At 40.3% G+C, this 27,670-nt stretch overlaps 2 protein-coding genes across 3 annotated transcripts; one reads left to right on the top strand and one right to left on the bottom strand.

Annotated features, from left to right (window-relative positions):
• The first annotated feature begins 410 nt into the window (after window positions 1-410).
• ogal (O-GlcNAcase like) lies at window positions 411-13,205 on the top strand. The gene is made up of 17 exons (XM_061722594.1): window positions 411-727; window positions 2,222-2,273; window positions 3,211-3,308; window positions 4,036-4,166; window positions 5,388-5,559; window positions 5,658-5,756; window positions 5,848-5,987; window positions 6,073-6,217; window positions 7,303-7,401; window positions 8,078-8,337; window positions 8,416-8,590; window positions 8,849-8,934; window positions 11,638-11,730; window positions 11,815-11,900; window positions 11,987-12,107; window positions 12,194-12,323; window positions 12,696-13,205. The coding sequence occupies exons 1-17, from the start codon at window positions 655-657 to the stop codon at window positions 12,830-12,832; spliced, it is 2,097 nt and encodes a 698-aa protein (XP_061578578.1). The 5' UTR covers window positions 411-654; the 3' UTR covers window positions 12,833-13,205.
• A 56-nt stretch (window positions 13,206-13,261) lies between these two features.
• Window positions 13,262-27,461, bottom strand: cant1b (calcium activated nucleotidase 1b). Of its 2 annotated transcripts, none has more exons than XM_061722615.1 (5): window positions 27,356-27,461; window positions 20,018-20,605; window positions 19,783-19,923; window positions 18,155-18,358; window positions 13,262-15,255 (listed from the first exon to the last, which is right to left on the bottom strand). In XM_061722615.1, exons 2-5 carry the CDS (start codon window positions 20,544-20,546, stop codon window positions 14,885-14,887), a joined length of 1,245 nt encoding a protein of 414 aa, XP_061578599.1. In that variant the 5' UTR covers window positions 20,547-20,605; window positions 27,356-27,461; the 3' UTR covers window positions 13,262-14,884. The 2 variants fall into 2 exon arrangements, with proteins under 2 accessions (XP_061578599.1, XP_061578589.1); XM_061722605.1 differs by lacking the exon at window positions 27,356-27,461 and adding an exon at window positions 23,048-23,221.
• Window positions 27,462-27,670: the final 209 nt, after the last annotated feature.

Raw genomic sequence — 27,670 nt, 5'->3', positions numbered from 1 at the left:
AGAGAGAGCTCTGTAAAAATCCGTAGCACTTCATTCTAGTTTTGGTCACACTAAATCAGTCGTATACAAGTATTGTTCGGCATATATATGCTGCTATAGTGTAATTTACATTTTTCATGTGGTATATGCGAACTACAAACTTGTTTACCTACTTTGTAACTGGAACGCTGATAACTTGGCTGTGACGTCATTCCCAGTTCCGAGTTCCGACTTCCGAGGTAAATGGAACGCAGCATTAGAAGCAGGGCTACTGTCCCTTTAAGACGCAGGGCTACTGTCCCTTAGGGCTACTGGCCCTTTAAGACGCAGGGCTACTGGCCCTTTAAGACGCAGGGCTACTGGCCCTTTAAGACGCAGGGCTACTGGCCCTTTAAGACGTCCACCTGGTAGTCAGTTCCGTCAACATTCTGCATCAGATACACAGAAGTCATTGGTGAACAACATCATCTTCTTATTCGCCTGGAGCTTTTACAGCTTTAGACTTTAGAGCGTGATGTTGCACAACACTGTTTGAGCCCGGTTGCGCAGGCGTGAGAGGCCGGCGCAATAAAAGTGTAATAAATGAAGGGCCAGATCCCTGCCAGAGCTGGACCTGTCTGTGAGCCTCGCTGAGAGCACAGGAGACCGGGCCAGGACGCTGCACCACACCGAGACATGTCCACCCAGGCCGGGGCACAGAGGCCAGCCCCCGCGGGGACGGGGCGCTTCATCAGCGGGGTGGTGGAAGGTGAGTTCCCCCTGGTAGTCCAGGGACCAGACCAGAGATCAGCACCACTCAAGGGGACACAACTTACTTATGATTTTTGAAAAGATCCATGTCTATACAGGACTGTCTCAGAAAATTAGAATATTGTGATAAAGTTCTTTATTTTCTGTAATGCAATTAAAAAAACAAAAATGTCATACATTCTGGATTATTTACAAATCAACTGAAATATTGCAAGCCTTTTATTATTTTAATATTGCTGATTATGGCTTACAGTTTAAGATTAAGATTAGATTTCCATTTCTATCCTATCCATTTTAGAATGGATAGGATATTTGAGTTTCCTTAAACTGTAAGCCATGATCAGCAATATTAAAATAATAAAAGGCTTGCAATATTTCAGTTGATTTGTAATGAATCCAGAATGTATGACATTTTTTGTTTTCGTAATTGCATTATAGAAAATCATAATATTCTAATTTTCTGAGACAGTCCTGTAAATGATATTTTGGTATGATAACCCTTCCTGAGTGGCAGCTGTATCATAGTTATCAGCTCATGAAGTTCAGAAAATTACATTTTAGATGCTGCTGCATATCCTGGTTTAGACTCATGTACAGGATATCTGTCAATGTTTCACAATATTGTCTTTGATATCATTTTAAAGGAAACCTTTTAAGCATTCATTCAAGCTAAGATGTGAATCTTTCTGACCAACATAGAGGTCACTGCAGCTCTTTAAACTATAAACAACACACATTTTTACACCATTTTCGCCTAAATGAAATACTATCTTTTATCCCTGTGTCATCTAGGAACAACAGAGACACAAAATACAAAAACTGGAATACTCACAGGAGCATAAGGATTCAGGAAATGTATAATATACCCCTACTATATTGTTGTTACAGGTCATTGTGAGCCTTAAACTAGAAGAGCATCATTAGGCTCCTATGAAAACAGCCACTAGGCTAATGTCACAAACTGGTCTTTATTATGCAAATACACGGCATAAAGGACACCACAATGAGAGAAGGAACCAGCTTAGTTTTATAAACAACATTATAAACATAACAATATTGTAAATAAAATTAACATAATTATTAATGGGAATATGTCAAGATCTGATTATAGTTGTGCTATCAAGTTCTGTTTATACTTAAGATAGTGTTAAGAAGGTTAACCAAGTACAGAATCATCACATAATGTCACTCAAACTATGATACAGCTGCCACTCAGGAAGGGTTATCAAAATATCATCTACAGACATAGATATTTTCAAAAATCATAAGCAAGTTTTGTCACCTTGAGTGGTACTGACCAGTGAAATGTTGGGCTGTGGCCCCTGGACTATGGTGGGCTGGACTGGGTGGCCCTGGTGCATTACAGCCCCCGGAGTCAGTAGAGACCCAGATGAAACCACCAGGACTAGAATGCATGCAGGATATTGGGAATGGATCGATAGTGGGTAGTGAGAGGACAGAATTTGAATAACGTGACCTTTGCTTGATTCAGGTTTTTATGGGCGACCATGGACTATGGAACAAAGAACAGAGCTATTTAAAAGGTATGTGTCCTAAAACGTCACAATACTGCAGGGGGATTAGATAGTTAGTTAGTTAGTTAGTTAGTTAGTAATTTATTCCGAACATGCAAATGATATATAACGTAAATATGAACAAGTAAAACAGAAATAATAATACAAAATGGCCGATCAAGACAATTTTACAAAACAAAACAAAATAAAACAAAAAAACAGCACAGTAATTTCACTTGCATGTCCGAAAAGGGGTGGGAAGAAGTATAACTTATTTAATCCCGCCCCTTCTCCATAAAATATTAACAATATTTTTTTATGTCCTTATTTTTACATTACTCTTTTCTTAATTATATATAAATATATACATACACACACACACACGCACACACATACATACTATACGTACATAATATACATATACACACAAACATACAAGTACACATACATACATACACACACATACACTCTTTTTTCGTTATATTTCTTAATTGTGCTGACAACATATAAATAAATAATAATTAACAAAAGAAAAAATATATAAATATACATATATACATACATATATATATATATATATATATATATATATATATATATATATATATATATATATATATATATATATATATATATATATATATATATATATATATATATATATATACACATAAACAATGAACACATGGTGACAGTCAATAACCCTCATCCCTGTACCTTGTGAAAAATATTTTTCTATACGTGTTTTATATAGATAGAGATAGAGAGTACATTTTTATTATTTCACATTTGTAAATGTACTCATGTTATTAGATTTGGGTCTTAGGATGAACTATGTAGCGTACAATTGAAGTGTCTTCATTCTATTGTGATGAGGTGTCTCTGACTGGCATGCTTGGTTTCTTGAACATAATTTCAGAGTCATCTGCTGTACTCACCATTACTAACATGTGATCTGACCTCACAGGGAGCAGCGGTGGGGTCTGAACACGTACCTGTATGCTCCCAAGGATGACTACAAACACAGGATGTACTGGAGAGACCTGTACTCTCCCGAGGAGGCAGGTGAGTCTCCATCAGTTATAACTGCAGCTTTTAGCGCTGCCATAGTCATCACATATTACACTGCACTTGTTTGAGGTCATGGCAGAGATTATGCACAATTTCTCATTGTTTCTATTATATTTCAACAGCTGCATTATGGGTTTGGCTTTAAAGCCAACACCAAATCATTGTTATGGTCAAGTGCATTTTAGTTTGAAACAACAATATATTAGATTATCCTAGATAATAATATTACTACCCTCTGAGGATTAATAAAGTGTTATGAATTAAAACTACTACTGGTATAAAAGTAAATGGGAAAATGCAAATCAATTTTAAGAACAATTTGATTGGCAGTTACTATTATGTTCATGTGAACTGAAATGAGTCATAATCTCCCAAGAGACAATGTTTAATTACTCTTCTTCACGCATCTCTGGCTGCTATCAGTGAGGTTACAGATTAAGCAGCAGTGATAACAACATGACAGTAAACTTCACGAAACTGTTGGGTCAAATTAGGCATCGCCAGTGGATTGTTGACCATTTCGAATGATCATATTTGCCTAGTTTAATTATTTCTACTTCAAGACTCATCTGTTGTGAAAACAGTGAGAGTTAAAGGGCTCATATGAAATCCCTGCAAGTGTTTTACAGTTGCAAATATTAGCGTCAAGCTTGTGATTGATGAGCAGTGATCGCTGGCTGGACATTTCCTCTGCATCAAACAGCATCTCTTCTCTTCCCAGAACAACTGATCGCCCTGATTTCAGCAGCCAAACAGCACAATGTGGAGTTTGTCTATGCCATCTCTCCCGGCCTGGACATAACATTTTCCAACCCCAAGGAAGTAACTGCTCTGAAGAGGAAGCTCGAGCAGGTAGGACTCAATAGAAATGATGGGTGGAGCACTGATTGTAAGGAACTTTATGGCTCTCTGAGGATTTGTTTTGGACCTCTTACTTATCATGAAACTTGGAGCAGTAAATGTAAATATTTGCCACAGGAAGAAAAAAAACTGGACTTCAGTCTCTTCACCCCGGCTCCAGCAAACGCTTTAGCAGGCTTAACACGACTGGACCTCTCTCGCATAATGATTCAGCTGGAGCCCGGTGCGTTTAGAGGCCTTGGCTCCTCGCTGCACTTCTTAGATCTCTCATCAAATAAATTAGAGATGGAAACAGAAGCAAATTTAAAAATCTGGGCTATATACATGTGTGATAAGAGTTGGAGAGGGAGGAATTAAATGGCTTCTGAAAATCAGAGAAGAGGAAAATAAGCCTGGATTGATTCGTCTCTGGGCTTATATTTATTTATTTTTATATTCTTTTTTACCTTTTGAAAAGGAAACAACAGTGTTTGTCAATTCTAACCCCTTTTTTTTTTTTTTTTTTTTTTTTTTTTTTTTTTACATGTTTCTTTATTGGGTAGTCCATGTAATGCATATTACACAATAAACATTTTTTTAAAGGATTACCCCGTTTTATATTTTACCACACACACAAAAAAAAACAAAAAAACAAGTAAAATAAATAAGGACACAAAACTTAACATAACAAACACCCCAAAACACACACACTGCAAAATACGTAATTATAAACAGGTCCCAAAGTAAGTACCAATTACCAATCAAACTCTGACCGAAGACAATAATAATAGGAAAAATAAAGTAATAAAATAAAATACAGGACAAACAAAACAACAACAACAAAAAAAAAAAAAAAAATATATATATATATATATATATATATATATATATATATATATATATATATATATATATATATATATATATATATATATATATATACAAAAAAAATAATGAAATAAGATAAATAAATACAATTTTTAAATAAACAGACATAAGAGGAACCCTAAAAAAATAGACATGGTTAGCAATATCATACTTCCTTATAATTAAATTAAATCAGATTAAATGAATCTTCCAAGGATGCCAAAGAATTAACAAAAGAAAGAATAGGTTCCCAAATATAAGAAAACCTATCAGAACAACCCCTAATACTATTCTAACCTTTTAGTATCAGGACATAATTGAAGTAATCTGTTCCTACCATACATTATTGCACCTGTTCTTTTTCAGGTGAAGGAGTTTGGCTGCAGGTCGTTCTCTTTGCTCTTTGACGACATTGAGACGGAGATGTGTCCAGCGGATAAGGAGGCCTTCAGCACCTTCGCTCACGCCCAGGTGGCCATCACCAACCAGGTGTACCAGCACCTGGGAGAGCCCGAGGTCTTCCTCTTCTGTCCTACAGGTCAGGGAGTGATCGTGACAGAGGTGGTAGTCAGTCAAGGGCAGACAGAGTTAAACTGACAGAGATGAGAATAAAATAAACGTTTTCTTCATATCCAGATTACTGCGCTGCGTTCTGCACCCCCAACGTGTTGCAGTCCTCGTACCTGCACACCGTGGGAGAGCAGCTCCTGCCTGGCATTGATATTCTGTGGACTGGTAAGGTTATACTCAGGTCGTTCCCACCATCTACAGTTTCCCAGAAACCATCCAGTTGCTTAACATGTTTTTATTTATTTGTGGTGTTTAGGTCCAAAAGTGGTGTCCCACAAAATCTCTGTTGAATCGATCGAGGAGGTGTCCTCCGTCCTGAAGAGAGCTCCGGTCATCTGGGACAATATTCATGCCAATGATTATGATCCCCAGAGGCTTTTCCTGGGACCGTTTAAGGTAGGTTTTTTATTTTATCATAACGATAATGTGTCTAAACTCAAGTGTGACTTTGTGATCTGTACAAACTTTATTCTCTGAAAAGGATCGACCCACTGAGCTGATCCCCAGGCTGAAAGGAGTGCTCACAAACCCCAACTGCGAGTTTTACCCAAACTTTGTGGCCATCCACACTTTGGCAACATGGTGCAATTCATCTGCTGGAGGAGGATCAAGAGATGTGGAAATGGGTGAGGGGGACAAACAAAACAAATTCACTTGGTTGAGCAGGGGCACCGCATTTGGAGGCCGTCGTCCTCGTGCAGGCGGTCCGGGTTCCAGTCCTGGCCTGTGACACCTGGCTGCACGTCTGCCCCGTCTCTCTGCAACAGTTCCAGTCCAACTAGTTTGAAATAAAAGCTACTGGAGCCACACAAATATTTAAAGGAGCTTGAGGCTGGATTGTGGCAAGATTTATGAAAAAAATCCGTATACATTTTAAGTTTTCTAGTAATAATGTCAGATGAAGCGTTCCAAACCCAAAAGAATGAGCCCTCTACCGTATCTCTCCTTTGCCTTGAACAGGCTGTGTGCTGCAAAATGTGCTGCAATTCGGTCCCGAATTTCCCGCGCTGTCCTGCGGATGTGACGTCACATGACGCTGCATGCACGTTCTCCCCGTTCTCCCGTGCCGGTTTCATTGTTGGCTGCAGTACCCCCAACGGCCGTCGTGGTGAAGGGTGGCGCTAGAGAGTCTCATTTCTTAAAAAGGAGCCTCAAGCTCCTTTAAAAAGAAAAAAAAAAAAACAAATATAAAATGTAAGCTTTGTGAAATTATTAGGCAAGTTTGATACATTTGATTCAGCTTCCTACATTTTGCTTTAACTGCTCTCACAGCTGAATGATGGCTTTGCGCTTGAAAAGAGGCTTATTGTTGGCTTGGGGTGTTAATCCAGAAAAAACACTGCACATTAAACTGTGTGAGTGTCTGAGTGAATATCAGAAAACCTATTTGTGATTAAAATATAAAAGTCTATAAATAAGACAGTCAAAGGAAACCAGTGTGTAGATCTTATTCTGACAAAATGAACCTTATAAACAAAAGAAATGCCTGCCAACTGTAAAACATGTTGGATGTTCAGGCGGATGTTCAAATAAAATGGAAAAGACAATAATCCAAAAGCAGCCTGACCTTTTCTGCATTTTGTCTTTGTAAATATTCGGGATTTGTTCTGTATGTTTGTTGCATTACTCAAGACTGGAGTCCGGCACTCCCAGGTTTTTACCACGGGACACAGAGCTTAACACCGTTTCCCCGTCTCTGACATCCAACCAGGTGATGAAGCCCAGGACCCCGGCTACAGCCCCCACAAAGCCCTGATGCTGGCCCTCTCTGACTGGCTGCAGGAGCTGATGTCTACAGATCACCCAGGAGGTACAATCAAATAAACATCCCAAAGAGAAACACTTAGGCTCTTTTTTTGTTGGTTTTTGTTTTCTTAGGAAATGTCTGACATGCTATGGTCAACATTTCAGAGGAGTACAGTCAGAAAAAGGACCCTTTTCAACCAACGATTCAAACCTCAATTCATAGCAGCAACGTTTAAATAAGCAGTGGGCTGTGAGACTCGACTCCAGCCGTCCTCTGCTTGTTGTCAGAACAGGATTAGAGCTGCGTGTCAGCCAGTCCTGAGATACAGTAGGGTGGAGATAAAGATGTGGATCAAGATAAAGAAGGTGTGGAAGGTCAATAATTCTCCTCTCATCTAGATTTGTGTTGTCGTAGTATCCTGCAAAATATTGTAGCAGCCCCTCCCATTTCACTTTTGGTGCTGAAACAGATGACACACAACACGATAAGTTAACCAAGAACTACATAGAGTAAGATGATAACCCTTAATGGCATCCTACGAGTCCTTGCGCTGCCACCCCTGACAGCGCCTACAGCATCCCCATAGCATGAATTGTCACTTCAGACATCCAAATTAATATTCCCAAGCACAGAAACAGTTGTTTTGTTTTTTTACTATTGATATATATTCCCTTTAATCTCAAGAGGCAGAAAAGGAAAGAAGAAGTGAAGTTTGTCTGTGCTGTCCTTGTGCTTCTAGGTCAGTGTCGTCCAGCTCGTCTTAAGAAAGAGTCTTCAGACGAGGAGCCTATGCAGACTGACATGAGTGACGGTCCCTATAATCCCGGTCCGGGGGAAAACCCCTTGTACACAGCGGAGCTTCCCACTCTGGACGATCTGAAGCTGCTGTCAGACCTGTTTTACCTGCCCTACGAGCACGGCGCCACAGCTAGAACCATGCTGCAGCAGCTGGACTGGCTCAAAGAACACAGTCAGGCTGCTGCTGCACACACAGATGAGGTCATTTTTTTTTTCAAATGCAGAAACCATGTTGTTCAGTGTCTTCAGAGAAATGCCTAATTTAGTGATGTTTTCCAGACGGCGGAGTGGCACTCAAGAGCACAGCAGTTTGACGACATGTGTGATGCCGTGGTTCAGATGTTCAACCGTCTGTCAAACGTTCCCAACCGCAGCATTCTCTATGACCTGTACAACTACATCTGTGACATCAAGAGCGGGGTCGGGCTGGCCCGGGCCTATGTGAAAACTCTGGGTGAGAAAACCGTCTTCTGCTTGGATCGTAATCAGTCCACATGTGATAGCAGAGCTGTGGCGACCCCCACAATGACGTGTAAGGAACAGTAGAAGGACCTGCATCAGATGATGCGTGTGCATCTTAACATGTGGCTTATTAAATGAATGGAAGGAGATGATGGATATTGTAAACGTGTCAGAGTTCCTGCTAAATGGGAGGCTGAAGTCACGTGTCGGTCACTAAAGCTGTGTGGTGTGCTGTTTTATTTGTCCACAGGAGGACAGGGCCAACCCTCTGCTCAGGTGATGAATGAGGATCCTGAACCCTGGGGGTTCAGAGGAGGCCTGTCCGGAGAGTTTCAGGTGACCAAACTGTGATTTGATGTATGTATGTATGTATGTATGTATGTATGTATGTATGTATGTATGTATGTATGTATGTATGTATGTATGTATGTATGTATGTGTGTATATATGTGTATATATGTGTATATATATATATATATATATATATATATATATATATATATATTAGGGGTGGGACGATACGGGTAACTCAGGATTTAATACTGTGGCGATATGTGGCCCACGATAACAATAATATCAATGCCAATCTGCCAGTCTACCTCACAACACTCCACCTGCTTTTCTGCACTGTTTCTTAACTGTATATACTGTTCATATCCTGTGGTTATACATATTTTATACGTATCTTTTTGTATTTTTTATATATTTTTTATTTCTGACTTTTCAGTCTTTTTACCCCTCCCCTACATGTGTGTGTTAAGTGTACTGCTGACAACAAAATACGTTTCCCCACTGAGGGAGAAAATAAAGGATATCTTATCTTATCTTATCTTAATATCATGATACACGATATCTATGACATTCGATATATTGTAAGAAATTTAATCAACGATATATCACGATATATGTGACTGAAAAAGAAAAAATACCCATAAAAAGGAAAACGTCTGTAGTTGCATTTATTCAATGCCAAAACTTACTACAATGTACAAAGAAAGTGCATTTGTATAGTACCTCACTGCCTCCTAGGCAACAATATATTGCAATATTGATTTTTTGCCCCAACACGAATATATATATATATATATATATATATATATATATATATATATATATATATATATATATATATATACATATTAGTGGCAGGCTGAGGCTCGACTCCAGAGGTTGGTAAAACAGGACTTTATTCCCAGACAACGGAATCCAACTGACAACAGAAACTGACAGCTGACAACAGAAACTGAACACACGTTGCTAAGCAACCATAAAACGCCTAGCGACCACGCCCCCTTCCCTCTAGTCCTGATGGGTGCGAGGTCCATAATTGTGTCCGCCACACAGCCCCCCCAGAACACCCAGAAGGTTGTCCTGGAAGGACCAACAGTCCCTCACTGGTGGCTCCATCAGCCGCCCATAACGGCTGTGCAGTCCTTCCTGTACCACAACAGTCACACAACAGTCATCACTGTGAGCAGGACGCTTGACAGCTGCCCACAGCTGCTACTGAGCGCCAGTTTCCCGGCGGCTCGAACTGACACGGAGGGACGCAGCGTCTCGCCTTGACGCCGAAGCGTTGGTGGAAGAAACACAGATCTGTCCTGCGTCGTCTCCGGGTCTTCACTGCAGCCACCACCGCTGGGGCCGCGTCCTCCGACGTCGATCGCTGGGCGGTTGTTGCGACATGGTTAACGGCCAGACTCCGGGTAGCGAGCAGGACTCGGTCCGCTTCCTCAGCCAAGCCGTAGTAGTCGCCCGTTGCAAGGCAGCTGGAGTTCGCCAGCGCTGCGCGGACGGGCGGCGGCAGTTGGCGCAGGAAAAGATGCGGAAACAGGAATCCACCATCGTCAGGGCCCAGCAGTAAAAACATCTGGTCCATCAGATCCACCGCCGACCTGTCACCCAAGCCCGGCAGGGAGAGGAGTCTGTCCGCTCTCTCTGCAGCGGAACTTGCGGGCTGCGGAGGCTGATGAGATGAGGACGAGATGTCTTCTGTCTCCTCGAACATGTTCAGAAAGGGGTCACCAATGTGGCAGGATGAAGCTCGACTCCAGAGGTTTGTAAAACAGGACTTTATTCCCAGACAACGGAATCCAACTGACAACAGAAACTGAACACACGTTGCTAAGCATATTATGGTTGCTAAGCAACCATAAAATGCCTAGTGACCCTTCCCAACAGTCCTGATGGGTGCGAGCAAGGACGGATTATCATGACCACAGGCCCTGGACACAAACTCGCTATGGGCCCCTACCTACAATAATATCCTACGTGCACGGTGCATGCCCTCCCCAATCACTCAGTTTGGTCACATAATGGCGCAGAGAATCCACAATCACACCGTGTGATTGTGGATGGCGGAATGGCGGAGCGTGGGTCTCAGTACAGAGGGGGCGTAGCATTCTCCATGGGCCCTTATGATAGTCATTTTAACGTTCAACAACACCTCATCCTACCCATCAAACAACATTTATTCTCACTTTTATTGAGCCAAGCAATCCTATAGGCCTATGCTGCAGAAAGCAGAATAAAGTCACAAACTTGTTCAGAACACACACACACACACACACACACACACACACACACACACACACACACACACACACACACACACGCCTGACAACTGCCAATCACACGGCGCTGAAAACTCAGATAGTCACGGACTGACTCAGTTCCATCTGTGCAATTAATACAATTCAGACAGTAACAGGCAGACTTTTCCACTGAGGTTGACAGTTGTGCAAATAACAAAACATTTGTGCAAATCTCAAATAAAACATTCAAGTCAATTTTTCACAAAATAAGCTATATCAAAATCATAAAAAAAAAAAAAATTAAAATCGATATAAATGATATTGTCTCGTACCATATCGCGTTTGAAAATATATCGATATATATTAAAATTAAAATCTCGATATATCGCCCAGCCCTAATATATATATATATGTGTGTGTGTGTGTGTGTGTGTGTGTGTGTGTGTGTGTGTGTGTGTGTGTGTGTGTGTGTACATACATACATACTGTGTATTTGTGTTTGCAGAGGATGCTGCCAGGACATGGAAACAGGGACCTGTTCAAACACCCTCCCATGACAGCCGTATACTCCATCCGGCCGTACTGCAGCGAGGACAAGGTGAGCGTCCTCAGATGCCGCGCTGCCATTTGATTAAACTTTGGAGCAGATATAGCAGATAGACATAACTGTTTGCTGTCTTAGCTTGAGGTGCAGAGGATCTTTGAGGAGATGCAGAGAGGAGAGGTCAGAGCCCCTCAGGTGTCACAGCCTCCGCTTATCAGTGATGCGTAAGAACAAGTCAACTCTTCTAAAACATGACTATTTTCACTTTTATTATCGATATAACCTTAACATTCCCCCTCATCAACTGCAGCCTCTCAGCGGGGGAACTCTCCCCTTCCTCTCAGTGTGCTCTTGTTGTGGAGGATGAGATTGGAGTATGCGGTTATGCATTTGCACTCACTGATGCCAAACTTCCTGCAGCAAAGTTTCAGGTAATCAGATTACCAGATATAATTGTTTTAAACAGTACGACATTACCATGAAATCTAATATAATGTAACATCACGTTATCCTGTAGAGAGCAGTGAGTGACTTGGTGCTGGAGGAGTTTCCCTCTCTGGTCGTTGTGCAAGTGCTTCCCCGCGTCACTGACCCGTCTCCAGCCAAGCGGATGGTGGGTCAGCTGTTGTCCTCCGTCAGGAGCAGCGGTAGGTCAACGCGTCGCAGTGGGAACTTGAGAAGTGTTGAACAGCTCAGTGAACCCCACAAATATGATCAGGCAAATTCACCACAAGGGGGAGCCCTTTAGTTACCTACATTTTACCAAATGCAGGTCACTTAAAAAAAACACTAGCTGGGTCAAATTGAAGTGTAGTTGCTGATGTTGTAGCATGATGTCGCATGATTTTAATACAATAATTAACCTGATAGTTTTTCCTTAATTACTGTAAATAAAAAATAACTTTTGAAAGCATTTATGATTCTAAAGTTTGTGTTCATCTTCAGAATATTATCTCTGTTCATCACAGATGTAAGTGTCAGAGACTGAATCCAAAACTCTCTCTTGGTTTATCTTTCAGGGTCCAGAGGAGTGTTTTGTGAGTTGAGGCTAAGTAACCGGAGAATGCTCGATTTCTTCTCTAAACTGGGCTCCTTTAAACCCTTACACATGGACACTGCACCTCAAGACGTCCTCGTCATGGCAACAAGCCTGTGAATGGACTTTTTTTCTTCTCAGGGCTGAAACATGAAACATGATATGGCGAATACTCGCTAATTTTAAAGCATGTGAAGGAGATCTTACCAGTTTTGTCAGTTTTCTTTGTTTGTATTCCATAATCTGCGTGATCCGGTGGGGAGGTTAAACAATAGTCGTTGAAATTCTCATTTTAAATGCAAAATAATCGGAAAGTTTGTAATGTTTCCAAACTGATTTCATAGACGTGACACTGTAAAAAGTGTAGCGTTCCTCATGTTTTCTTTGTTGCTTTAAGCCAGTCCAAATAAATGAATATGCAGCTTTTGTTGCATGTGACAGATCTATGTTTGTATACTCCGTCTCAACAAGATGATTAAACTTTAAAAGTGGATGCATTGCTCTTTTCGTTTATGACATAATACAAAGGAAATATATTAATGCTGAATATTAAATTAAATAGCTTTTATTTTGCTTTAAAAGCATACAACATTCAGTTAGAGTCCATTTAAGGTGGACCGGCCCAGACTGCCCTTTTGCTCCTAGCTTTTACAGCACAGCTGATATGGACTGATCACTCACAATAAACCCCCTTTCTAATAGTGTTGAGGTTCCCTTAATGCTAATGTTAATACACGCACAACCTTTGGGGATGTATCGGATTTAGATGTCCCAGTAGCAGAACTTTGCACTGTAACAATTTACTCATTTTGGTGGTTTTAATGTGACTGATCAGTGCACACAAAATCCAATACCCCAGTATAATTGTTAATTGTGCCTGAACAACAAAACACAGAAATGAGTCATCTTTGGATTTCAAGTAATTTAAGGACCGTGATTTCTGTTCTTTGCTCGTTCTCCTCGTCCCCCTGAGTGTCTGACCAGCGGAGCTCGGCTGCAACATTTTAGCACAAACTCTTCTGGAGACCCTCTCAAAAAAAAAAAAAGTGAGGCTACTGCACAAACCGTACATGAAGGAGATGAAATTTAAAATAACCAAATCGAAACTGGTACAACAAAAAATGTATCAATACCTGTAGAACTTTCTTTTTTTTTTTTTACTGCATTTCAAAAGAATTGGGACAGATCTGGGACAGATCTGCAGAAGCTGTGATATGGTTTTAAAAAAATGGTGCAGCATCCCACACCCAATTAAGTAACATGATAAACATGACCAAGCCTAAAAATAACTTCTCAGCTTGCTTGAAACTCCAACAAGTGAAGTCAGGGAGGACTTTGCCACTCCGGAGGACTCAAAAAGCATCTTTGGTACATGATGTTATAGGGAATATTAAGCAGAAATCTCATGTGTGTTCTGTTCTCACTGCAGAAAATCATTATCATTGCATCAACAAATGCAAGTTAAAATGTAAAGAAAATAATATAAACCTTATCAAGAAATAGCACTGCCTTCCCCCTACCCCAGCTCTGGAGAGGATTAGGCACAACCGGCTTGTTACCCTCACTTTGCAACTGTCAGCAACTAAAAACATTTGGCACATAATGAAAAGAAAAATACAACAAAGAAAGCATTTTCCTTTCAAAGTGCTCGGTTTTCTCAGCTCCAGAACACTTGTTCAAATGTGGCGCAACATTCCCCTGTTCCCACTGTTTGGAAACTGGTTGCTGGTGTCAAATCTATGAAAATAAAACTAAAAAGGTTCAATATAAACTATTGGATTTCTTTTCTTCACACTCTTCTCAAATAAATACATGTTTTAAATCACTGTCTAATAAATGCAGTTTTTAGTTTCCATATTACTAACTTTTGTTATGAACCACTGCAGTAGTCTCAACTTATGCTAGCACAGAAACCAAGAGAGAAAAACCTCTAGAAGTGCTTACGTGAACATGTTAAGACTTGAACTAGTTAAAACTCCTGAGCTGCTGGCTGACTCTGCAGCTGCATCAGTCATGAGAGGCTGTGGTTGTTCACAATATGCTTAGGTCCCCCAAATGTCAGTCCAGTATAAAATATATTCATTTAGGTGATATCCTACATAAAAACTCAAAGGGAATGTAGTAGTTTCTTCTTCTTCTCATCTGCTGCAGACCAACACCTCGGCGCTGCTTTCAGATGAACTCCAGTCCTTCGTACTTCACGTCTCCTATCTTAGTCTCGGGCAGCAGCACTCGGCCGCCCAGCGTAAATGCAATGATGTAGGTGGCGATCTTCCCTGCGTCCTCCTCTGACTTGAGAGCGAGGATGATCTGGTCATCCGTGCCAGGGACGAATTTGAAGGAGGAGAAGCCGTGGGTGGGGTGGAGTGGTCCCACACGTTGCGTGACTATGTGGCTGAAGTCTGTGGGGCAGGACAGGAGCAGGTTGGTGGCGCGCCGCTCGTCCGCCGTCTCTTCATAGCGCTCGTGGCTGGCGCGACGAGGCAGGAAGAACCAGCGCTGCAGGTGCTGGCTCCAAGACGCTGATTCGTGGATAAGGTAGCCTATATGACAAAACACACAAATACACATTTACTTAGTTTAATATGATGCCTACAGTGAACCTGTCCACCAGCTAGGGCTGTGCGATTAATCGATTTTAAATCTAAATCGGATTTATTAATCAAAATCGATGTTAAAAAAAGGAAATCGGAAAATCGATTTTTTGCAGCTGGCCGCATTACAGACAGAGCTCGTCTAGTTTGGGAAAGAAAATTGTAAATGTTGTCACTTCAAGGATGATTTACAGTATCTTTCAGTTGCACTTCATTCCCAATAGGGACATTTGTTTGCTATTTTTCTTTAAAAATAAAGATAAAATATTTGAAACAATTTTTTCCATTGTCTTTTGTAGTTTTACCAAAAAAATCTAAATCGAAAATCGGGTTTTCAGAGAAAAAAAAAATCGGGATTTTATTTTTTTCCAAAATCGCCCAGCCCTACCACCAGCGATGCGCGGGTGGGTTAGATATGAGCCACCTCCACTGCGACTGGACCCCCAAATTATGATAAACACAAAATAAAACCAGAACTGCATTTTTTTCTTTCAAAAATGAAATAAAGGGGAGCTCTTGATTAATCATTGGCTTCAGGTTACATGATCAACACAAATGTAGGTATGTTAATGTGCCACTACGCATATAGTCTACAGATGTCTTCTTCTTCTATTGATGGGGAGATTACATTTAAAGCACACATTAAAAATGTTGTCTCTAAATTAAGGGTGAAACTCGGTTTCTATTACAGAAACAAGGCATGTTTTTCCCTCAGAGCGCAAAAGTTTCTGATATCAGCTACTTTTCTGCCTGTTCTTGATTACGGCGATGTTGTGTACATGTGTGCGTCAGCCAGTTGTCTCCAGTCTCTGACTCCGGTCTACCACTGAGCTCTACGGTTCATCACTGGTTGTAGCATCTCACTCACCACTGTGAATTGTATGCTAAAGCTGACGATTTACACACTGGATGACTCTGATTTATAAGGCTCTTCTTGGCTTGGTTCCTGGTTATTTATGCTTATTTCTTCAGAGAACTAAAAGGCATTATGCTTTAAGATCAAATTACATTTTGCACCTGGCTGTTCCTCGTGTTCGGACTAATTTGGGGAAAAAAGCTTTTAGTTTCTCTGCACCCTCTGCTTGGAATATCCTCCAATCTGAACTAAAAATGTCTGAACTTATTTCACTTGAAGCCTTTCGCTCTATTCTAAAAGGCCGACAACGAGAATCCTTTCGGCAGTGCCTGTGTTTTTAAACTACATGTGCCCGTGTTTTTAAATTATAACTGAGGTTGTTGTTTTTTCCTACATGCTACTGAAGTCACCACACTGCACTTTATTTGCTAAAACAGTTTGCACTCTCATATTAATGTTTGGACGTGTGCTGCTGCCTTCTTTGGCCAGGTCACCCATGTAAAAGATGTTTTGATCTCAATGGGTCTTTTACCTGGTTAAATAAAGGTGAAATAAAAAAAAAAAAGAAATGTCCGTCCCAGATTTTACCGCTTAAGACAGACATGACATCCTACGCCAGCATCATCAATTCAATTTTATTTGTATAGCGTCTAATACAACAAAAGTTGTCTCTAGGCGCTTTCCAGAGACCTAGAACATGATCCCCGAGCAAATATTACATAAACAATGGCAGGTAAAAACTCCCCTAGTGGGAGAAAAGCCTTAAGCCAAACAGTGGCATCATCGCCAGAGTCTATTCCCCAGAAAGGCCTTTCCCATCTGTGACTAATTATTGGATATATCTGAAACATACTGTTGCTGTTATCCAGAGATAAAATCAGCCGTTGTTTTGAAACATCTTTATTAATCAGAAGTTTCAAACATGATGCATTCCAACAAATTTCTTAATTTACTATATCCTCATTTTTCCCCAGAATTTAGTTTTCTATCTGTGTACCTTTATAGTTTTCAATTCCCATCTTCAACCTTCCCCTGACGTCTCCATCACTTGCCTCGTGTCACACCTGCGCTGATAACTCTGCGGCATCATCGTGCCAATCAACCAATGATGTCTTAGTATGTATGATTTATATAGCTTGAAACTGTGTTTACATATTCATTTTCAAAGTGCAATAATTATTCTAACCGGCCCGACCTGAATATCACTATGCATATTTCTGTCTGACTCACGCAGGTCACCTGTGACCACAGTTCCACCGCTCAGTTCGGATCAGCCCGCGCATCACTGCCACCCATCTTCACGTCTTTACGTGAGAGACTGGCGTCTCTGAAATGCTCCTTTTATAACCAGTCAGGTCACCAGTCAGTTCTTGATTTGCAAAGATTACTTAACCAGCCTTTTGTCGCCCCTGGTCTAACTTTTTTGAGATGTGCTACGCACGTCTCATAAGAGGTTGGAGTTATGCTTTCATGGTTAATCTCTGCAGTACTGAAGCATTCTTGAAGAAAGAGAAGAACAAACAAACATAGTTCAGTCCAGCTAAAACGCTACCTTTTCATTTTCTGTGGCATCAAAGAAATAAAACCTACAAAGTGAAACGGCAAATAACAAAAGAATTAAGAGAATAGAATAATTGTTTGTTTTATTATTACATAACCAGGGAATGAATGAATGAATGAATGTTCAAAGACCTAGTCAGAGGAGATTTGGTGAAAAGACTTTGAGCTTTTATTTGTTAACAGTTCTGTTGTATATGAGCAGTTTCCTCCAATGATAGTCCCTTTTCACCATCCCTCCAGGGATTAATGAATTATATTTACATTCATAGTACCGTTAATGTAAAGTGACAGAACTCAACGTAAGTCGGATTAACCAGGAAAACTATCGCAAAAATATAAAATACAACAATAGCATCCACAGGAAAGTCAATGCGATTTGGTACCAAAGGCCAGACGGACGGACACACACACACACACTTTGCTCCTCAGTACCTGGTGGTTTGATTCCTGCTGCGCTCCGCAGGGCGTTGTAGTAGGGCACCCAGTTTTTATGCTCCACTTCGCCGTTGTACCCGACAACTTTCACCCACTCCGGATTGTTGTTGACGACCTCCCCTGATGTCGTGGTCCACTCCTTCCCCAAGCCACCAACATACAGGTGCTCGTCTTTCACTGCCAGCCACTCCGCCTTGAATCCTGCAAAAACAACGTAAACACAGAAATTAGAGAGTTGAAAACCCCGTCAAAGCTCCGTGGTCCCTGTTGTATTTAAGAACAGATCGGGCCCTGTCCCAATACTCCCACTACCCACTACTTTTCATCACTACCCCTAAATTTTGCGCGTTCCCGTGAGGGTAGTGTTGTCCCAATTCCTCTTTTCACCTAGGGGTAGTGAAGAAAACTAGTGTAGTGGCTATGAATCTGTCCCTCGATCGAGGGTCGAGGGTTTTCAGGTGCACACTAGCTGAACTAGGGCCAGAAAAATTTCCCAGAATGCTTTTTGTCGTCATTTGCGGACTGAATCAAAAAAAAAAAAAAAGGCGGACATTTCTTATTTTTTAGTGAATAAAATCAATATTTTGAGTTAATTTCTGCATAAAAAAATAAAAATGCGTTTTGATTACATTTCTAGCGAGAAATATATATTTTACTTTCATAATATTCACTCAGTGAATGTACATAATCACTCGCTTGCCCGTTGTTGCGAAGTCTTTTTCAAACCTTGCCAGAATAAAGGCTGATTTATGGTTCCGCGTTACACCAACGCAGAGCCTATGGCGTAGGTTACGCTGCGACGCGTGCCGTACGCTGTACCCTACGCCGTACCCTACGTCGTAGGCTCTGCGTCAATTTAACGCGGAACCATAATCATAATCAGCTCCCGAGCCGGCAGGCAGTTTTGATCCCAAAATTTTCGGAGCAAATTTCTTAACAAGCGTAGCTACAACTGTTAGATTTCATCTATCAAACCAACATTTATTTTCCTAAATGATTTATTTCAGCCAGCGGTAATTCTCCACAGAGCTGCAGGTTTCTCCCTGGGACGACGGCGCAGGTTGACCCGGCTGTGAGCTGCTGCTGCGACCCCGAGCCGGCGGCTCTTCTCATTTCCAAAAACATCAGATCAAATTTCTTAACAGGCGTTATTTGGATAAACTGAGCCCAGGTTGGGGATCTTAACGGTTACTTTTACGCCTGAAAAAATATTAAAACTTAATAAAGTGGCATATTAACAGCGCTACAGCTGAAATTAAAACAGCTTTTGGCTCTCAGCCTCCTGATATGGTGTGACGTATGTGCAAACGTAACTACGCAGTCGCTTACGTACCCAAACGTAAACCACACAGTGACGTAGCACGCAAAATTTAGGGGTGGTGCTGAAAAGTAGGAGTAGTGGGAGTATTGGGACAGGGCCCTGGGAAGATTTCAAGTGCCCTAAAATCTGTGGCTTCTTTTTTAGGGGTAGTGGTAGTGAGGGAGGGCTAGTGGTAGAAAGTAGGGGATGTATTGGGATTGGCCCTTATTAACCATCTCTTACTAGTGTCCTTCTTATTCAAGTGAAATAAACTACTGCTGTGTTGAAGAAAAGCTTCTGTTTCACATTTTCCAATGAGACTGACCTTTAGAGACTGAACCATCGCCATCAGGTAATATAACCCAGGGGATGGCCCGGCTCCCCTCAATCCTGTACACCACACCTGTGCGGTCATCGACACTGTACAGGTGACCGTTGAACACCACCAGCTCTGACAGCTCCATACCTGCAGGAGAGCGGAGCAGACAGAAAGTTACTGTAGGCCACACGAACACTACTGACACGTGCAGATGTCACGTATCCATAAGTGGACTCTGGACCTCTTCCTTTCTCAGCCAGATGGCTCTCCAGGACGACACCGTCTGCATCCCACTCCACGTCCAGCTTGTTAGCATCCTCCGACACAGTCAGGTAGCCCGTTTTCATGCGGCTGAACCACGTCTGATCCTTGGAGCTCCTGGATGCCGTGTCAAGGTCTGCAATTACACCGATACGATAGCGCACGCCGTGGCTGGTCTTCTCTGGTGGACTTAAAGGGTACGTGTCATTGTAAGGTTTTTCACTTTTCTGGCGCCTTGGTGTAGTTTTTTTTTTAGTTTCCCTGAAAATGTCATCTTCAGCCTTATGAGAGATGTGGAAAGTATGAGCCCTGTTCCGGTGGTAACCTTTGGTCAAAGTATCTCCGTCTTCTGTTGTCCGGTGCAAATATAGCATGAAAACCAAAGCCAGGAGCGCCGCCACAAATATTGCTTTCCATCTTGGATGGAAGCGCGAGTCTGAGACGACCCCCTGCCTCATGGATACCAAGGCCAAGGGGAGGCCTCGGAGGGCAAAACCAAAGGAGTTCATGGAAGTATTGCCTTCATCATCACTGCCACGTGAGGGCTGGGGATGAAAACTACCACATCCTGGAAAAAACAAACAAACAAAAACACAAAGGCATCAGCAGAGGGGCACGACGGAAGATGTGGGACAAGACAGAATATATCTTATCATATAAACTGTTTTCAGTGGGGAATTTGATGGCAGTTTTCAATCATACATTTACATAAAACTTGATTTAAACTATTAATTTTGAAGATATAATTGCTAAACAAAAAAGCAAACCCAACAGCTAGATAAAATAAAACAATTGAATTGGTGAAGATGATGTCAAAGGAGTTTGTACTACGGCGTTTACGTTTTAGAGCTTGTGGCGCTGCACAGACAGCACGCTAAGTAGGTGCCTACTCCTTCACAGGACGGAGGACTTTGACTTAACTCCTGATGTTTTACTTCTTTACACTTCACATCTTCTGGACAAATGAATTAAGAAACAAACACACAAACTCTAGAAACTTCAACTCATTTTCTGATGTAACGTTTCTGCTTTTTTCAGAGACTGAGAAATAAAAGGTCATAGAGGTTTAAAGAAAATCCTTATATTTCAGAAACCATTAAAAAATATATATTTTAAGTAACTAATTATAGTTTTTAATAAATACAAAATATACCATTTCTACAGGTACATGGGTAATTTGCATCTACCTGGTCCCACCATGGGTTTAGGTCACTTTGGGCCGGACCCTGAACACTAACCTCCCCCACCAACTCCCACCAATATGTTCATCAGGTTGTTACAGAAACTGTACATAGAGTGGATAAACACAATAAAAGGCACTCTTTGTATGAATAAGTAAGCAAGAGAGAGACTATAAGGTGCTCTGGAACACAGAGACAAACTTAAAAAGAAATCATCTACACTGCCAGTCAAAACAATGGGGGTGTCCAAACTTTTGACGAGTATATGCTGACAATGAGATCATTTTACTGGTGCAGTGAAAAACTGAGCTCTTGTCGTGTCTTTGATTGTGACGGAAAAGTATAACAAAGTTGCAAATACGTTCCCAAATTTAAAACGATTCCTTGCAGGTTGAACCTGCGAGATATAATAATACAGTGCATCTTGTCTTTTGTACCTTTGACAGTGTGTCTGTGTCTCTCCTCTCTCTGTTCTTCATTCTCTCTGTCTGTTTACTCTTTTCCTGCTCTGCCCAGCTGGCCTCCGGCAGGAGGGCCCCCCCTTATGATCCTGGTCCTGCTCATGGTTTCTTCCCTCCTAAAGGGGAGTTTTTCCTTGCCACTGTTTGGCTTAAGGTTTGTCCTCCCTTAAGGTTTTTACCTACCGTTGTTTATGTAATATTTGCCCCTAGAGGAAACTTATACTGTAATAGATGCTGAATATCATCATAAGATATGAATAAAATTGAATTGAACCTCTTGCCGAAAATGAAATGACTAATCTTAAATGGTAAGAGCAAGCAGTAACACATTTTCATGTAGAGGTTGTCCCCTTTTAAAAGAAGATGCATCGTTCTTGGGCTGTTTTACTATACAGATGACATCCAGTAATGTCTTAGGACATCCTGTACGAAACTTTGGGAAATGCTGAGAGCCCATTGGTAACAGAAAAAACGTACAGTGAGCTGAAGGAACGGATGCCTGGTTCATTTCCTGGGAACATTTGGAGATTGTCTGCAGATAAAGACTTTGCCAGACAAACAAAGTTAAACCATTTGTTATAACATCAGTGTAACTGTAGTGTGCTTTCATCTAAAATGGGCTTTATTTTAGATATCGTCAACTGAGCAACAGGTCTGGCAGGAAAGGAGAATAAACACACCATCTGCTGAAATATAAGAGCTTGTTTTTCATGACAACAATATTATGGTGGCCCTCAATCCTTCTGCTTGGTATAATATATATATATATATATATATATATATATATATATATATATATATATATATATATATATATAGCTTCTCATGCCTAATTGATATAATGCAGCAAATTTCAGATTTATTCATAGTACTCTGAGAAACAAGATAATTTTATCTCAGAAAAAAAAAAAAAAAAAAAAAAAAAAACAGAATTACTGTAGAACAAAAATGTTTAAAGATATTTTTCACCAAAAAGATCTCAGGTCTTAGACATAGAAGATGACATCCTGTGTAGCGTATGAATAACATTACATAGGGATCTGACTTAGACGAGCATCTACGAGGCTGCACAGAAAAATCTAATTTCTAAAATTATTGGTATACATGTAAACAAAATCATTGAAATATTTGCATAGAGGCAAATGTTGTAGTGAACACATAATCTTATGTCACATAATCCCCCTGGTGCCTCTTCAGCTGCTCTCTACAAGTTCATGCTTGTCAACACCAACACGCTCTTTAAACCAGACACAGAACCGTCGGTCGGGACATAATGCCCTCATTGTGACCAGTGAATACATGGCCCATATTTCCCTCTGCAGCGTACACTGAAACACTGTCTTACGGTATAAGAATTCAGTTATTCACCCTTTCTTTGCCTCTTCTCCCCCGAACAGGCTGCAACCATCATGCTGTTCTCCTTCGCACGCATCCCACAACCAAGTTCATGTTCCTTCAGCTCCCTTTACCACATGATTAACTGCCTCCCGACAAGTCTCCTCCTTTTTCTCTCTCCGGTACATCTCAGGTTTCTCCCCCCCTTATCCTTCAGGGCCGAGGAAGAGCCGGGATTTCAATAATTCATTAAGAAGAAAGAATCAACGCCTGTTAAACATTACCGGCTTTGGCCCGTGAAGTTTTAAAAACACTCAGTGAGGTTCAGCCACTTCTTTATATCATTTCTGCAATATTACATTTTATCTTTCACATTTTATAGGGCCCCAAGTATCCACAGCTAACAGTTTAACAGTTCTCCAAGTTCAACAATACAGAACAAGATTATTAACACAGTTACAGTATATTGAAACAGCAAATACAGCATTTGAGAAAGCTCAGCAGAGCTGCAAAAAAACATGTTTCATAAATGTGATCTTGTAAAACATTTTTGTCTTCTTTCTTATCTTGTGAAACCTTGCACTTTGTTTTGTTGTGACTAAGAGCATGTCATGTTCGCTGAAATGTTTTGTTCTTTCAAAGCGTTACATTATCTGAAACTTTTTTTTAAGTTAATCACCTTGTTTTCTGCAAGGTTTTTGACTTTATTGTTATTAATAATAATAATAATAATAATAATAATAATAATAATAATAATAATAGGTACAAGGTTATTTTTCTTCGACTCTGTGATTGATTTTTTTTCTTGGATATAGGCTACTCCTCCTCAACCCTCAACTCACCTTCAGTGAATGGGCTTGTGGATAAATTCAGTGGTAAAATTACTAGTACTAGTCAGAGGTGGAAAAAGTACTGAAAAATTGTAATTGAGTAAAAGTATCTTTACTTTGCTTAAATCCTACTCAAAGTAAAAGTAAAAGTACTCATCTAAAAATTTACTCGAGTAAAAGTACAAAAGTACTTCATTTAAAATGTAATTTGAGTAAAAGTTACTTTCAGTTATTCAATGCAAAAAAAGGATGAGTCACGAATCAAATCCAGCACAAGTTGTTTTAATCAACTTTGAGGCATATTAAAGTACACATCCATACTTGTAAAAGCTCTTACTTCCGCAGAACAGGACAAAAAGGACAGTCACAACCTGTACTGTGAAGTGCAAACTATTTTCCGTCATATTGTCCAACCGACAACACTAAAACCAGAATCAAAGTATTCAAACACAAAATAAAGTGCCCAACGCCCGCAGGATCCTGCTATTCACAATAAACCACAATAAAATGCCCACAAGATTTTCACCATAAATTTTGTACTCAGTAACGTGAGGGGGTTCAAATGTAGCGAAGTAAAATACTTGGGTCAAAATGTACTCGAGTAAAAGTAAAAATTACATATTTCAAAAACTACTTAGAAAATTACAAATTACTCATAAAAAGTACTCAATTACAGTAACGCGAGTAAATGTAATTTGTTACTTTCCACCCCTGGTACTAGTATTACTAGTATGGCGGAAAACTCAATTACAGGTTCATGACAACTAAAGAGAGACGGAAAAACAACAATAATGCACTTTGTTCACCACTGTTGACGGGCTAACAAACCCCCTGAGTCAGGTGACCCCACACTTTTATCCAACCGTGCTTCTCTTTACTGACAAGATTCAGAAAATCAGTCATTCAGTGCTGCTATGCTGGACACAGGATATGTGCCAGCTCTGGGTCCAGAGAGAGAAACCAGGACACACTTCTGTCCAGTCACCCATAACAACCTGGATGACATCATACGCCACCTGAACTCCTCCACTTGCTGCCTTGATACTCTGACAACAGGGTTTGTTTTATTTTTAAGAGTTGCACATTGTACGTGCTCAGAGCTTCTAGACGTTGTGAATACGTCTCTGCTTTCAGGAATCTTTCCTCAGTGCTAAAAACAGCTGTCAACTTTAAAAAAAGAACAGTCTGGACAAGTTACTCATGAACAGCTATAGGCCCGTATCAAACTTCCCTTTTCTTAGTAAAATCATAGAGAAAGCTGTTTTTCAACAGCTGTATAACCTCCTGTCAATAAATGACTGTTTTAATGTATTCTAGTAAGGTTTCCACGTCACAGCACTGAAACAGCTCAAAGGTCCTTAATGACATCCAATACGGATAGTGGCAACATTTCAGTCTAGTCTAACTGGATCTCAGTGCTTCATTCAACACGATCAACCATAACATCTTGATAGACTGGTTGAAGAACTGGGTGGGACTTTCTGGCTCAGCACTTGCCTGGTTGGAGTCCTGTCTTAAAGACAGGGACTATTTTGTGTCTTTAGGTAACTACAAATATGAGCTAACTAAAAAAAACAAACATGTGGAGTTCCTCAAGGTACGTTCTAGGGCCTCTGTTATTTAACATCTACAGGACTGTCTCAGAAAATTAGAATATTGTGATAAAGTTCTTTATTTTCTGTAATGCAATTAAAAAAAACTAAAATGTACATTCTGGATTCATTACAAATCAACTGAAATATTGCAAGCCTTTTATTATTTTTATATTGCTGATCATGGTTTACAGTTTAAGATTAAGATTCCCAGAATATTCTAATTTTTTGACATAGGATATTTGAGTTTTCTTAAGCTTGTAAACCATGATCAGCAATATTAGAATAATAAAAGGCTTGCAATATTTCAGTTGATTTGTAATGAATCCAGAATGTATGACATTTTTGTTTTTGTAATTGCATTACAGAAAATCACAGTATTCTAATTTTCTGAGACAGTCCTGTATATGCCCCCTCTCGCTCAAATTATGAAAAAGAACAAAAGATGTTACCATGACTACGCAGATGACCCACAAATCCATATACCGGTAACCATATTGCCAGGAGACTATATCCAATTTAAACATTGATCAAATTAAAGAATAGATGTGCCACAATTTTCTTCTGTTAAATGGAGACACCAATAATAGTGTTTGGAGCCGAGGAAGAAATATTAACAGTCAGCTCTCAGCTTTAAGCTTTAAGCAATAGCCAAGCCAGAAATCTGGGACTGGTTCTGGACTCAGACCTGAACTTTAACAGCCACATTAAGACAGTAGTGAAGTCAGCCTATTATCACCTAAAGAACAACCTAACCTAAAATCTTTGTCTGAGATAAAAGAAACAGCGACGTTTAATTGTAAGTCAAGACAAAATTAACTTTATTGAATCACCTAAAGAACATATTGAGGATTAGGTCTGTATTTTTTTATAGGACTGATGTCTCAGCAGGACTTAGAAAAACTTGTCCATGTATATCTTCAGTAGACTGGACTACTGTAATCCTGTTCACACGGGTCTCCCTATACATGCATATATAAACAAAGTACAAGCAGGTACAGGTTTGTTCCCAGAACAGCACAAGAGCCGGGGATGATAACATATAAACACAGACATGCAGAACACATTCAAGAAGGAAGCAAAGACAGTGCAGGTGTAAGGGGGTAATAAGATGGGGGTTTGAATCACGTCTTAAATAATATCTAAATTATAAAAAGGGAAAAAGAAAGATTATCCATCTATAATTCTATAATTTTGTATTTTCTTATTAAAAGTTTTATTATTTAACTTTTTTATGATTAATTTTAGAGATAAAACATCATAAGACAGTTTAAAGTCTATATGAAGTCGAGTTAAGACGGCTTTTTGTTTGCCCATTTCATGATCTGATGTTTATGTAAGTTACCAAAAAGTATAAAAAGTTGTCTCAAAGTTTTTGCCGGTCAACTATTACTTAACAGACGCAGATCACTACGTCATCACGTCACGTGAGGACTGACCAATCAGATTCGAGCAGCTGGAGGACGCGTTCACGTTAGGCTGTGACTTGACAACAGTAACACTTCTGTTCATTGATTTGGATTAAATTTGTCATTTATATTAAATGTGTTGTTTAAATATGTGACTTAATCATTTGCACCGATGTCATTTCATGCCTTGCCCTTCACTTTTGCCCACAAAAGGGGGAAAAAAAAGGAACCCGGCGACACTTATTTACATTTTTCAAGACAAATACGTTTAAATAGATTGATTAAACACCATTTAGTATTTCACAAAGCAGGTAGTTATGTTGTAAAGTTAGGACAGATATAATCGAGCCATGTTTTTAATTCTACATCCATGAACAAACGTTAGCGGTGCAGCTAACATCAGCTGGCGACCCAGCTGCACAAAGTTGATCCACAATGTAAATGTCAATGAGAGAAAGACAGCGTGGGTAGTTTATCTGATCGATATACTGGTAAAAGCTGCGGACTCACCTGGCGGGGAGGCTGTTTAAGTTGGCTGGCTGAACATCTTCGGCAGTGAGATGTTCAGTGAGAAGTTTCTGGGCGATAAGCTCCTCCTGCCCGCAGACGGGGGCAGCGGAGCGGCCAGTGTGGTTCTGTTTCAGGACTGTTTCTGCAGGACTGGTTCCAGTACTCGAGTTGTAAAAAAAAATCAGGGGGGGTGGTGGATTTTATCATATGGGGACAGATAATTTGTGCTGATTACAAATAATATAATATATTACAAATAATAGCAGTGACCAAAACACCTGCAGAAATACTGCAGGAATGACATAGCAGCAGATA

The sequence above is a fragment of the Cololabis saira genome, chromosome 1 (genome assembly GCF_033807715.1).
Source record: "Cololabis saira isolate AMF1-May2022 chromosome 1, fColSai1.1, whole genome shotgun sequence".
Classification (NCBI taxonomy): domain Eukaryota; kingdom Metazoa; phylum Chordata; class Actinopteri; order Beloniformes; family Belonidae; genus Cololabis; species Cololabis saira.
The sequence above is the reverse complement of the archived record's forward strand: the minus strand, read 5'-3'. Positions and strand labels throughout refer to the sequence as shown.